The sequence below is a fragment of the Trichomycterus rosablanca genome, chromosome 2, assembly GCF_030014385.1.
Source record: "Trichomycterus rosablanca isolate fTriRos1 chromosome 2, fTriRos1.hap1, whole genome shotgun sequence".
Classification (NCBI taxonomy): domain Eukaryota; kingdom Metazoa; phylum Chordata; class Actinopteri; order Siluriformes; family Trichomycteridae; genus Trichomycterus; species Trichomycterus rosablanca.
Window position 1 is genome coordinate 29,574,258 of NC_085989.1, and position 13,460 is coordinate 29,587,717.

Here is a 13,460-nt window from a genome sequence, read left to right on the forward strand (position 1 = left end):
CCTGTATGAACAACAGCCAAACATTGTTCATATAGGCGCCCAGCCTAGTAGAGGCAAGGCTGAGTTTCAAACCGACGAGTTTGAAATGTCAGCTCTGGTGTGCTAGTGTATTCAGTTTCCTTTATATGCTAGTCAAAGTCACAAAGAATAACCCCTGGATTTAACCCCTGAAGCTGTGCAGCACCAACACAATGTGTCACCCATCACTAAAGTCAATGCAATTAAATGACTTAAGAGCTGATGAACAGATAAATTAATTGATAAAATGTCACATTATTATAAAAATATTATAAGCCCAAGGTTGATTCATGAGATACATGCAAAGTAACAGATGCCGGCAACTGCCTATGCAGCAAAATTATTTCTGCTGAACAAGGTAAAAGCAGCTGACAAACACAACACGTATATCATGATTGATGTGTCAAGCCAAAAGCAAGATTAACAAAGTTTTTAGTGTTCTGGTGTTAGGGGAAAAAAACAACTTAAATCCACTGTGCTTTAAATAGACAGTGAAAAACTAATAAGTGGTGAAGATGTTTAATAAGATAGGATCAGAACTCCCCAGACATTTATATTCCTCATTTTTAAGTCTTGTGTTGTTTTTACAGTAAGTGTTCAGTTAACGTCTGGTTAGCTATTTTTCCAGCTTTCTGGCAGGATAAAAAAATAACGAAGATGTATCTGAACTATGCAGTGATCTAATAACTTTTTAGGTTATAGTATTTTCCTTTTCAAAATTGATTTGTTTAAATTTTAATGTGGTTCATAGATTAACTGGGGGAAAAACTGGGATTAATTTATTTAAAATGTGCAATCTGAGACAAAGATCTAAATAAATCAGGGAACAAACTAATTCTTTAAAAAAGAATCTGTGTGAAGCAGCTGTTTTAAGTTTATGAAGAAGCAGTTGTACAGAAAAATACACTGCTAAAAAAGGGAACATTTAAATTACATATCAGGTTCATATAAACTAAAAAACTTTACTGAAAAAAATGGTGTCATTTGTTGAGGACAAAGGACATTACTGTCAATGGAGATCAAAATCATCAACCTACTGAGGCCTTCAAATCAAAGTAAAAAAATTAAAATCACAGGCTGATCCAATTTACATGAATCTCTTTAGGGACTTAAGTGAATCGAATCAATTCCTAATGTGACTCAGTATGGCAGTCACATGCCTGTCTGCACTCCTGACAACGTCTGTGCATGCTTCTGATCAGATAAGAGGATGGTGTCCCAGGGGATCTCCTCCCAAACCTCAGTCAGGGCACCACTGAGCTCCTGGACAGTCTGTGGAGCTATTTGGCGGTGTCAGATGTACTAATACATAATGACCCAGAGATTCTCAGAGGTTTCCAGAGGTCTGGAACCTGTGAGGGCCAGTCAATGGCATCAATCCCTTCATCATCCAGGAACTGCCTCAACACTCTGGCCACATGAGACCAAGCATTGTCGTACTTTATGAGGAACACAGAACCACTGCACCAGAATAAGGTCAGGCGATGACTCTGAGCATTTTTTCCTTCTACTTATTTATTTATTCATTAGGATTTTAATGTCATGTTTCACACACTGTGTTTCACAAGTTTAATGTCAAACACAGTCATGGACAATTTTGCATTTCAAATTCACCTCACTTGCATGTCTTTGGACTGTGGGAGGAAACCGGAACTCCCGGAGGAAACCCACACAGACACAGAGAGAACATTCCACACAGAAAGGACCCGGACTGCCCTACCGCCGAACCCAGGACCTTCTTGCTGTGAGGTGACAGTGCTACCTACTAAGCCACCGTGCCGCCCTCCTGCTACCTAACAGCATTCAGGGTACCATTGGCTATCAAGTGGAGGTTTGTGCAAATCTCCAAGGATATGCCTCCATAGACCATCACTGACTCACCACCAAATTGGACATGCTGAATAAAGGTGCACGCAGCGTAACTTTCACCATGGCATCTCCAGACTCTTTCACATCTGTCATATGTGCTCAGTGTGAACCTGCTTTCAGCTGTGAAGAGAACTGCCAATTCTGGTGTGATGTGTGGTGCTGAGCTAGAAGATATCGAGCTCTCATGTCACCCTTATGGAGTCTGTTTCTGACAGTTTGGTCAGAAACATGCACACCAAACCAATAGCCTGTTGGAGGTTATTTTGAAGGGCTCTCACAGCATTCGTCCTGTTCCTCCCAGCACTAAGGAGCAGATACCGGTCCTGCTGCTGGGTTGATGCCCTTCTGCGGCCCTGACCAACGCTCCTTGTGTAATGGCCTGTGTCCTGGTATCTTCTCAATTTTCTTGAGACTGTCCTGGGTGATACAGCAAACCTTCTTGTGATGGCATGTACAGATGTGCCATCCTGGAGGAGCTGGACTACCTGTGCAACCTGAATGGGCTGCAAGTACCTCATGCTACCGGAAATGACACTGGCAAAACTAGAGACGAATCAGTCAGAAAGGATAAAGAGAAAGTAATTTTCTGTTCCCTTTTAAGGGGCTGGCTTGCTGTTGCCTCTCTTACATTACACCAAAGCAGGCAAAATTGATTCACAATAGCTTATGCTTCCTAACCCGACAGATTGTTATCCCTGAAGTTTAATTGGCTTGATGTTATACTGTGATGATTTTGATTACTTTAAACAGTGTATGTTAATCAAATAACAAAAAGGACCATGCAATTCAGATAAGCACTTTTTGAAACATGGAGGAAAAGGTCAAGCTGATGAGAATGAATTAGATTTAGCACTGAGTTCTGAAAAAATAAATACATTGAAAACAATGTGGGATGAAGAAAGACAATTATAGACGGCAGCATCACACAGCTCATTAAAAATCTCATCAGAGATTTTGAAATGGCACTAAAGAAGGTTTTATTACATATATAAAATAACGTAAGATATACATTTGCATGACTTTCAGGCTTTAAAAATCAGTGAGTCCTGAATGCTTTATGTCTACAGACTGAACTTTTCACCGCCAGCATTCTCACTGTTAAGCTGATTTGGCATATCTCAGCATCTAACATATACACTGACATATTTATGTGGTGTGATATTTACTCAAAATCACATATTGGGAGCATTTATAGTTTGTGCATCCGACCAGCAATATTGGAAAAAGTTCAATAAACTGGATGTAAGAGGGTTCTTCAAAATGTTTCTGCACTTTTTAAAACTCTATTTATTAAGAAATTCAAAAACAAATGAAATCACTTTCCTACATAATTGCCTTCCGATGCATTTTTTTTTGTAATGCCATCAGCAAAACATGTTTTTGGTTGAGCAAGTAGCCACTGATGCACAACATCATCACATGAAAATCTTCTTCCCCTTAAAGCTTCTTTGAGTGCCCCAAAAAGGTGGAAATCAGATGGCGCTAAATCTGGACTATAAGCTCTTACTCCAATTACTCCCACCACCCTCCCTGTTTCCAACCAAAATATAAAAGTGCAGAAATTTTTTGAAGATCCCTCGTACTTTAGTAAGGGTAAGCTGAGCACATGAATACATTTTTTGCTCAGGTGCTATAAACCCTTATCTTTGCTAACTACCAATAAAACAAAGTCATAAAATGTATGCAAACTCATCTGACCATTGTATTTTGATGAGCTTAGGGTCACAAAACTCAGCCAGGAAGATGTTTCTGCAAAGAACTGATCTCTGACTTCCTCTTTGCATAATAAAGTTTCAGGTTGCATTTTTTGATGCAGCAGCCTGCATTAAGTGACAACAATTTTTCAAAGTACTCTCATCATATACACATTTCAGTTTGGCTTCTCTCTATATGAATACAATGCTGATAATTGACATGCATGGGATGACCAGAAGTTAAAAGTCTCACACAAATTAGGTAAATTAGAACTGTTACTGAACAAATACTGCCCTCTTACCCCCCTTACTTAAGCATTATTATAACACAAGTGCTAAGTGCATCAATATAACATGATAGTACAATACTGTCATAAAGTGCAATAGATTATTTTAGTAAGCAATACCACTACCTTATATCATGTGAAGCCTGTAGCACTTATATACTTTTAGATACACCGACTAGGAATAACATTATGACCACTTACAGGTGAAGTAAATAAATGATTATCTCTTCATCACGGCACCTGTTAGTGGGTGGGATATATTAGGCAGCAAGTGAACATTTTATCTTCAAAGTTGATGTGTTAGAAGCAGGAAAAATGGGCAAGCGTAATGATGTGAGCGAGTTTGACAAGGGCCAAATTGTGATGGCTAGACGACTGGGTCAGAGCATCTCCAAAACTGCAGCTCTTGTGGTGTGTTCCCCGTCTGCAGTGGCCAGTATCTAAGACTCATTGATGCACGCGGGGAGCAAAGGCTGGCCTGTGTGGTCCGATCCAACAGACGAGCTATTGTAGCTCAAATTGCTGAAGAAGTTAATGCTGGTTCTGACAGAAAGGTGTCAGACTCCATGCCTCGATGGGTCAGGGCTGTTTTGGCAGCAAAAGGGGGACCAACACAATATTAGGAAGGTGGTCATAATGTTATGCCTAATTGGTGTATATGTAATATTACATACACTGTGTTCCAAATTATTATGCAAATAATATTTTCTCAGATTTTCCAAAATTACCTATATGAATTGCAGTCATTGTAATTTTCCAGTCATCAACTATTAGAGTACAATTGAAAGGTTTTTGAACAAACTGCCAATGATAACAGTATATTTAAAAAAAAATAAAACACTCAAAATGCACTCAAAATGCATGTTCCAAATTATTATGCACAGCAGAGTTTTCAACCTTTTCATTTTTATAAAGAACAAAAAAATGGTCATTTGTGAAATTATAAGCATTAGCAGGTTATTACAAACTGAAATCAAACAGTTTTCAAGTCAAAACTTTATTCTAGGTGATGTTACATTTGCACATAGGACCCCTTGTTCGAAAGGAGCTTCTGAACTCTCTCGTCCATTGAATTTGTCAGGTTTTGGATGGTATCTGCTTCAATTGTTTTGCATGAGGACAGAACACCCTCCCAGAGCTGTTGCTTAGATGTGAACTGCCTCCCGCCGTCATAGACACTCCTTTTGATGATGCTCCAGAGGTTCTCAATGGGGTTGAGGTCAGGGGAGCATGGGGGCCACACCATAAGTTTGTCCCCTTTTATGCCCATAGCAGCCAGAGATGCAGATGTGTTCTTTGCAGCATGAGACGGTGCATTATCATGCATGAAAATGATCTTGCTGCGGAATGCACGGTTCTTCTTCTTGAACCATGGCAGGAAGGGCTGTTTGAGAAACTCCACATACATTATGGAGGTCATCTTTACCCCTTCAGGGATCCTAAAGGGGCCGACAATCTCTCTCCCCATGATTCCAGCCCAAAACATTACTCCACCTCCTCCTTGCTGGCGCCGTAGCCTTGTTTGCATGGGGTGTCCATCAACCAGCCATCCTCCACTCCATCCATCTGGACCATCGAGCGTTGCACGGCACTCATCGGTGAACAAAACAGTTTTGAAGTCAGTCTTCATGTATTGTTTGGCCCACTGGAGCCGTTTCTGCTTGTGTGCAGTGGATAGAGGAGGTCGACAGGATGGCTTACGCACAGCTGCAAACCTCTGAAGGACCCTGCATCTTGTTGTTCGGGGGACGTTGGAGGCACCAGCAGTTTCAAAAACTTGTCTGCTGCTATGACAAGGCATTTTTGCAGCTGCTCTTTTAACCTGACGTAATTGCCTGTTGGAAAGAGTCCTCAATTTTCCCTTATCAGCACGCACACGTGTGTGCTCTGAATCAGCTACATACTTCTTGATTGTGCGATGATCACGATGAAGTGTCTTGGCAATGTTGATTGTAGTCATGCCTTGACCTAAACACTCCACAATTTGTTGCTTCTCAGCAGCCGACACATCCTTTTCTTTCCCATTTTGGCTGAAAATGTAGGCTGCTTAATAATGTGGGACAGCCTTCTTAAGTAGTCTTGCCTTTAATTGGACACACCTGCCAAACTAATTAGCACAGGTGTCTGCAATTGCTTTCAGTGATATAAAGAGCCCTGACACACATCACCATCAATGAGTTTAACTGACAAACAAAAAAATTCTTACCTTATCACTCCTAAACACTTTTTGCATAATAATTTGGAACACAGTGTATATGTGTGTTCTATTTTTCCCACTTTTCACCCCAAAATTTGTATAATTTTACAAATGAATGTGCATGATTATGCGACTGTGTATGTTTTGTTTCCAAGGAGTTGCAAAGCAAATTTCATTGTATTTTATATACTATGACACTAAAGGCCTTCATTCATTTATTTAAGATTATGGGCCATTACATGAAAGCTTTAAGATTTTTATTATTAGAAAAAGTTGTATAAACTGAATGTATTTTAGTAAGGTAAGCTGAGTAAATTTTTTTCAAAGCAATAAAGCTTTATTTTTGCTAATTAACTATAAAAAAGGTCATAAAATATATGCATTTTGTACAGGCCATGTTTGATCGTTAGATTTGAAGTTATGTCAGGCAAGCATAGAGTCACAAGAACATAAGACAGCCAGCTTACCTGTGATAATTTTTAAAGTAGTTCACACTCTGGCGCTTTATGGACTCCTGCAGCACCTCTGACTTGCTGCCACAGAATTCCTCTCCTACCTGCATTAACCTGTGCATACAGAAAGTCAAGAAATGTAAACAAAGTGCATTCGGATATCAGAGCACACAAGAAAAGAGGAAAAAAGCAAAGAGCACAAGGCCTTTTTAACCCCGTAGAGGTGCGTCACAGTACTCTGTGTCCTCCCTCGATGCTGACCCATGAACAGGGATCAAACGGGTCAGGAAAACATAGCCAGAGCTCAATGCACGCATCAGCGTTTTAATTGGATGCCTGGTAACGGGCTGCCCGGAAGACCTGTCTCGCTGTGGGACAAGCGACTTCATTGATGCCCTATGCCCCCTCCTTCTCCGCTGAGTTAAAAAGAGTTTCACACAGAACCATCACAGTCAGACAGGCATTACGCCAATCCAATTAGCACTAATGAGGACACAGCTCCCTACCTGCTGATAACGTCCAACACCACAATGAAGTCGTCATATTTGAAGTTGGACATGTCCGTCCCCAGTAAATAGGCTTTCACTTTCAGCTGGACATCCTGAGAGCAAAAACAAAGATAGTGTTGGGGGAAGGGGGGCAATCAAACAGCTGATGGACATAATATGAGGCAGAGATAAACAGGCAGTGGCAGTGTGTGTCACTGACCTGCCAAATTCGACTCAGGCCATGCTCGAGTTTCTTCTTTACATAGCTGTGGCCAACTGCAGACTCACCTGAGCCTTCTTCAGTAATACCATCTACAGAAACAAGTATTTAACTATTAATAAATAACAACCATAGGTAAATTACTTATTTAGAGTGTTGTAGAAAGTAATTGCCCCCATTTTGATTGACTTTTATAGTACATATTAATCCCATATGTTATAGATGTTAAGCCAGTAAATGGGGACATAATTATACCCATGCCCAAAAAGCCAATGGTCCACAAAAGCTCAGGTGTCCACATATTTTGGCTATTTAGTGTTGGTGTAAATATGCATGATTTTTAAACAACATAATGTCAGTGACACTGATGTTGGCTTTTGCACCTTTTACTGATAACAGTGTAGATGGCCCTTATGTCTTCAGCATTGAGAACTTAATGTTTGTTTTACCTAAAAGAAGCTGAAATTAGGACTCAGCAGCATCTGACCTGATCTGACCACATTTCAACTGGCTTTCTGTTCAACCAAGATGAGTTTAGGCCCAGAGAACTCTGAAAGGTTTCTACACAGAACTGATGTACAGCTTTCTCTTTGTGTAACAGTTTCAATTTGGATTTCTTGATGTAGTGAAAGACTCTATATTAATCACAGAAGTATGACACATTCTCATGCAATGCCATCTTAAGAAGGTGGCAGCTCAGCGATTAAGGTACTGGACTAGTAATCAGACAGTTTCCAGTTCAAGTCCCACAACTGACAAGTTGCCACTGTTGGGCCCTGAGCAAGACCCTTAACCCTCAATTGCTTGAACTGTATTTGGCCACAACTCTAAGTTGCTTGGATAAAAACTTATGCTAAATGCTGAAAATGTAAATGTCTGAGGGCTCAAAGGTCATGCACATTAAACAGAAGTTTTTGGCCTTTGTCCTATACAAACTGAGATTCCTCTGGACTCCCTGACTTTTTTAATTAATATTATGCTTAATAGATGATGAATAACCTTAATCTTTTGCAATCTTGCTTTGAGAAATGTTCAATTTAAACTACTGACAACTCTCCGAACTTAAAGTTCGGCACAAAGCTTTTAGTGGATCCTACTTTAAACATTCATCTGTTTACTGTGGAATGTTTCTGCCCTTTGCAGCTTTAACAGCTACCACTCTTCTGGGAGTGCTTTTTACAAGATGTTCAATGTGTCTGTGAGAAGTTTTTCGCATTCATTCATTTGCATTTGTGCTTTTGTGAGGTCAGACGTTGATGTAAAATGCATAGCACCTTAATCTTAATCTGCACCTTAATCTGTATATTATGTCTATGCTATATATCTTGTTTATAGTACATTCAATAATATATTCAACTTTATATCTTGTTCATATCACTGCCCATATCCTGTAAATAATGTATATCGTAGATTCCGTTTATCCTGCACTTGCTGCTTATTGCACTTCTGGTTAGATGCTAAACTGCATTCCGTTGCCTTGTACTTGTACTTGTGTAATGACAATAAAGTTGAATCTAATCTTATCTAATCTAATGTTGGATAAGAGGGCATAGCTCAAAACCTAGTCTAGTTCATTCCAAAGGTGTTCCTCATAAAGTTCTACTACTACTTAAGGTCAGGGCTCTGTCCAGTCCAGTCCAGTCAAGTTCTTCCACAACAAACCCACGTAACCATGCCTTTATTGCATTGTACTCTGGGGAACATCCATTCTGGAACAGAAAAGGGACTTCCCCAAACTGTTCCTATACATTTGAAAGCATAAACTGCCCAAATGTCTTGGTATTCTGAAGCATTCTGAAGATTTCCCTTCACTGGAAGTATTGCAAATCCTTGACTATAAAAAGGGAGCAACAATTATTTTGTCTTTTTTAGTTGACTTTGGGACTTCACAACCTCAACAAAAATGTATTTTTCATAATAATTAGCTCATTTTGGCACACTGACGTATGAGCAGACAGCAGCGAGTAATGATTAATATAATGCAAAGGTGGGGGTCTGCTGTCTGCTCTTAACCTCTATTTAGCATGACTAATAAGAAGCAGTTAAATACAAAGGTACAAAGACAATCTCTGAGTCTTTAATTCAAATCTTCCACAACAACCCATTACAAATAATATGGTGCTTAATGGACATGATAAAATGTGGTATGACCTATTAAGTCTAGCTTATGGTGGTCATAAAGACAAATGTTCTGTAAATGCTTTTTATTTGTACCTCAGAAGGCAAACACTTTTATCTAAAGCGATTTACAGCTATGACTAATACAAATTGAGCAGTTGAGGGTTAAGGGTCTTGCTCAAGGGGCCCAGCAGAGGTAACTTGGTAGTGGTGAGGCTTGAATCAGCAATCTTCTGATTAGTAGTCCAGTACCATAACTGCTGAGCTACCCCTGCCCTAAATAGTGCAGTGCATAATGTAGAAACCAATAGTTATTGTACCCTGTGTAGGGTCCTAAAGTAAATGGGACAAAGCCAACTATTTGGAATTTACACTGGATGATAAAAACAAATGAAATGGAGAAAATTACACAATGAACAATCATGGCTAATGCAGCTGTGCATGCTCAGGTTGCCATTCTCTTGTTTATGTGAAAAGGAAATAGGGTAATTGACCAAACACACCAATGTGGCTGAAACATAAAAAACAGAAGTTCTAAACTGATTCATGTTATTGTGAATTATGTATATCATTTTTTAAATTAGCGGTTGATTTTAGATGTCCATGCAGTTTACATGACCACTTGAGTAACCAGGTAAGATTGTTTACATTAACATTTCTGACATTTAGCAGACGCTTTTATCCAAAGCGACTTACAGTACTGTGACAGCATACTGTCTAAGCAATTAAATGTTGAGGGCCTTGCTCAAGGGGCCAACAGTAACAACCTGGCAGTGGTGGGGCTTGAACCAGTGACCATTCCATGCAGTACCTCAACTGCTAGGCTACAACTGCCCTCAAGCAGCACTAAGGAATCACCGCATAGAAATGCCAACATATTGAACTGCTTGGGGAGCCTTAATACTATGCTATATTAAACTATTGCTGTTTTTTATCAGTCAGATTTGAACACAAGGCACATAAGGTCAGACCTTCACACATTATATTGTATGCTGGCCCGTGTCACATCCAACCTTCAGTGAAAATAAAATTCCCAAAATGCTTCAGAGCCGAAATCAGGTAAACAAGGCTTCAGGCCCTCGAAAACCTTTTGATTGGAAAATTCAAGCAAGGTGTAAAAACAGTTCTATGCTCACAGACAGTTTCATCAGTCTAGGCACAAACGTTGAAAAACCTATCCAAACAGACAGGGGAACAAACTGAATAAGAGTCAATAAAACACAATTCAAGGACTTGGAAGACATTCACCATTCAAATGACCATGTGGGTCTACTTTAGTTCAATCAAATGGTAAATGTAGGCAGGGAAGCATGTAAGAAAGCATTTATAAATGTAATCTTAGCTTAGCAAGGCCCGTCTTCCCCGGTCGCTCAGTTTGGCCGGACGGCCAGGTCTAGGAGGATTTTTGGTGGTTCCAAACTTCTTCCATTTATGAATGATGGTGGCCACTGTGCTCTTCTCCAGATCTATGCCTCGACACAATCCTGTCTGCAGATAATTCCTTTGAGCACATTGTTTGGAGTTTGCTCCGATATGCACTGTCAACTGTGGGACCGTATATAGGCAGGTGTTGGCAATCCCCAATCATGTCCAATCAATTGAATTTACCACAGGTGGACTCCAGTTAAATTGTAGAAACATCTCAAGCAGTATCAGTGAAAACAAAATGCACCTTAGCTCTGGGTGTCATATCGAATAGTGTGCACACTTGTGTACATATGACATTGTACATTTTGAGTTCTAATAAATTAGCACAAATGTCTAAAAACATGCTTTCACTTTGTCATTGTGCGCATTGAGGTGTAGAATTTTGTGACACAAAATAAACTCAATCGATTACAGAATTAGTCTATAATGTAATAAAACGTGGAGAAGGTGAAAGGAATGTGCAGACTTGGCTTGACTGTATGAGAGTGCAGTCCGCTGGGAGTAGCTGCAGCTGCGCTGATGTGATGTAGGTCATCAGATAAGCAAGTAAATATGCCCCTTTCCTGACCCATTACTAAGTCAAAAGCATGTTATGCATGCATGTATGTAACACACGTAAATATCATACATATAACAATTCTGTATGCACTTTGTTTACATTTACATTTTCGGCATTTATGTTTGTTTATTAGGATTTTAACGTCATGTTAAAATGTCACTTTGGTTACATTAATGACAGGAACGGTAGTTACTCATTACACAAGGTTCATCAGTTCACAAGTTTATATTAAACACAGCCCTGGACAATTTTGTATCTCCAAGTCACCTCACTTGCATGTCCTTGGACTGTGAGAGGAAACCGGAGCACCCGGAGGAAACCCACACAGACACGGAGAGAACATGCAAACTCCACACAAAAAGGACCCAGACTGCCCCACCTGGGGTTCGAACCCAGGACCCTCTTGCTGTGAAGCGACAGTGCTACCCACTGAGCCACCGTGCCGCCCTTTCGGCATTTAGCAGACGCTCTTAACCAAAGTGACTTACAGTACTATTACAGTATACTGTCTAAGCAATTAAGAGCTAAGGGCCTTGCTCAAGGGCCCAACAGTGACAACCTGGCAGTGACAACCTAAACCTTTTGATTTCTAGTGCAGTACCTTAACCGCTAGGCTACAGTTACCCTTGCTTTTTAACTAAATAAAACATCTCTAAAAGGTAGTATATGTCACATGGTCCCCATTTGTGTGTTATGCAAGTATAGGTGTGTGTGTGTGTGTGTGTGTGTGTGTGAGAGAGTGAGTGAGTGTGATGTAGTGTAGTGTGCTTGCGTCCATCCGTCCGCCAGGAAGCTTAAAAGTAAACATTCAGTCGAATACTTGGAGTTGATTAGCTCCCGATATTTCTGTTTTCAAGGCTGGTGGATCATTTAAAGAGCAGTGTGGAGGTGCAGCGAGTGTCAATCATTTTCTGTTTGTTGTTGCTGCCGCTTCTGAGAACCTTGCAAATACCTAGACAGACCTGCCAGTGCTCATGGAGCGTGCATATCAAGCCTGAGCTGCACAATAGACAGCACATTTTGTTTGTTGTCACATGTTTATTTCCCTTCGTTCAGTTTGATTGATGCACTTAGATGCGGTTAAAAAAAACCCGGTGGGAATGTAGTTTTTGTGCTTTAGTTATCTAAAGGTGCTATTAGTTTAGTGCTTTAGTGCTTTAGTTTAGGTGCTATTATACTGTTATCAGCAGTCCAACACTATGCAGCTTTAAAAAATAGACTTTACTATTGTATGAAATTTCTATTATGTAAATATAAACTAGTGATTGATTTTCTTTACTAGATCTACAGGGGTTGGACAAAATAACTGAAACACCTGTCATTTTAGTGTGGGAGGTTTCATGGCTAAATTGGACCAGTCTGGTGGCCAATCTTCATTAATTGCACATTGCACCAGTAAGAGCAGAGTGTGAAGGTTCAATTAGCAGGGTAAGAGCACAGTTTTGCTCAAAATATTGCAATGCACACAACATTATGGGTGACATACCAGAGTTCAAAAGAGGACAAATTGTTGGTGCACGTCTTGCTGGCGCATCTGTGACCAAGACAGCAAGTCTTTGTGATGTATCAAGAGCCACGGTATCCAGGGTAATGTCAGCATACCACCAAGAAGGACAAACCACATCCAACAGGATTAACTGTGGAACCAAGAGGAAGCTGTCTGAAAGGGATGTTCGGGTGCTAACCCGGATTGTATCCAAAAAACATAAAACCACGGCTGCCCAAATCACGGCAGAATTAAATGTGCACCTCGACTCTCCTGTTTCCACCACAACTGTCCGTCGGGAGCTCCACAGGGTCAATATACACGGCCGGCCTGCTATAGCCAAACCTTTGGTCACTCGTGCCAATGCCAAACGTCGGTTTCAATGGTGCAAGGAGCGCAAATCTTGGGCTGTGGACAATGTGAAACATGTATTGTTCTCTGATGAGTCCACCTTTACTGTTTTCCCCACATCCGGGAGAGTTACGGTGTGGAGAAGCCCCAAAGAAGCGTACCACCCAGACTGTTGCATGCCCAGGGTGAAGCATGGGGGTGGATCAGTGATGGTTTGGGCTGCCATATCATGGCATTCCCTTGGCCCGATACTTGTGCTAGATGGGCGCGTCACTGCCAAGGACTACCGAACC

The 13,460-nt window shown here is 40.5% G+C and overlaps 1 protein-coding gene across 1 annotated transcript in view; it reads right to left on the reverse strand.

Annotated features, from left to right (window-relative positions):
• The window catches only part of vps50 (VPS50 EARP/GARPII complex subunit), a 258,290-nt gene that overhangs the window by 101,700 nt on the left and 143,130 nt on the right, over window positions 1-13,460 (reverse strand). Inside the window, exons 14-16 of the mRNA XM_063014101.1 lie at window positions 7,226-7,317; window positions 7,024-7,118; window positions 6,533-6,631 (exon numbers count right to left, since the gene is read on the reverse strand). Coding sequence (XP_062870171.1) covers window positions 6,533-6,631; window positions 7,024-7,118; window positions 7,226-7,317 — 286 coding nt within the window. The remainder of the gene's footprint in view (window positions 1-6,532; window positions 6,632-7,023; window positions 7,119-7,225; window positions 7,318-13,460) is intronic.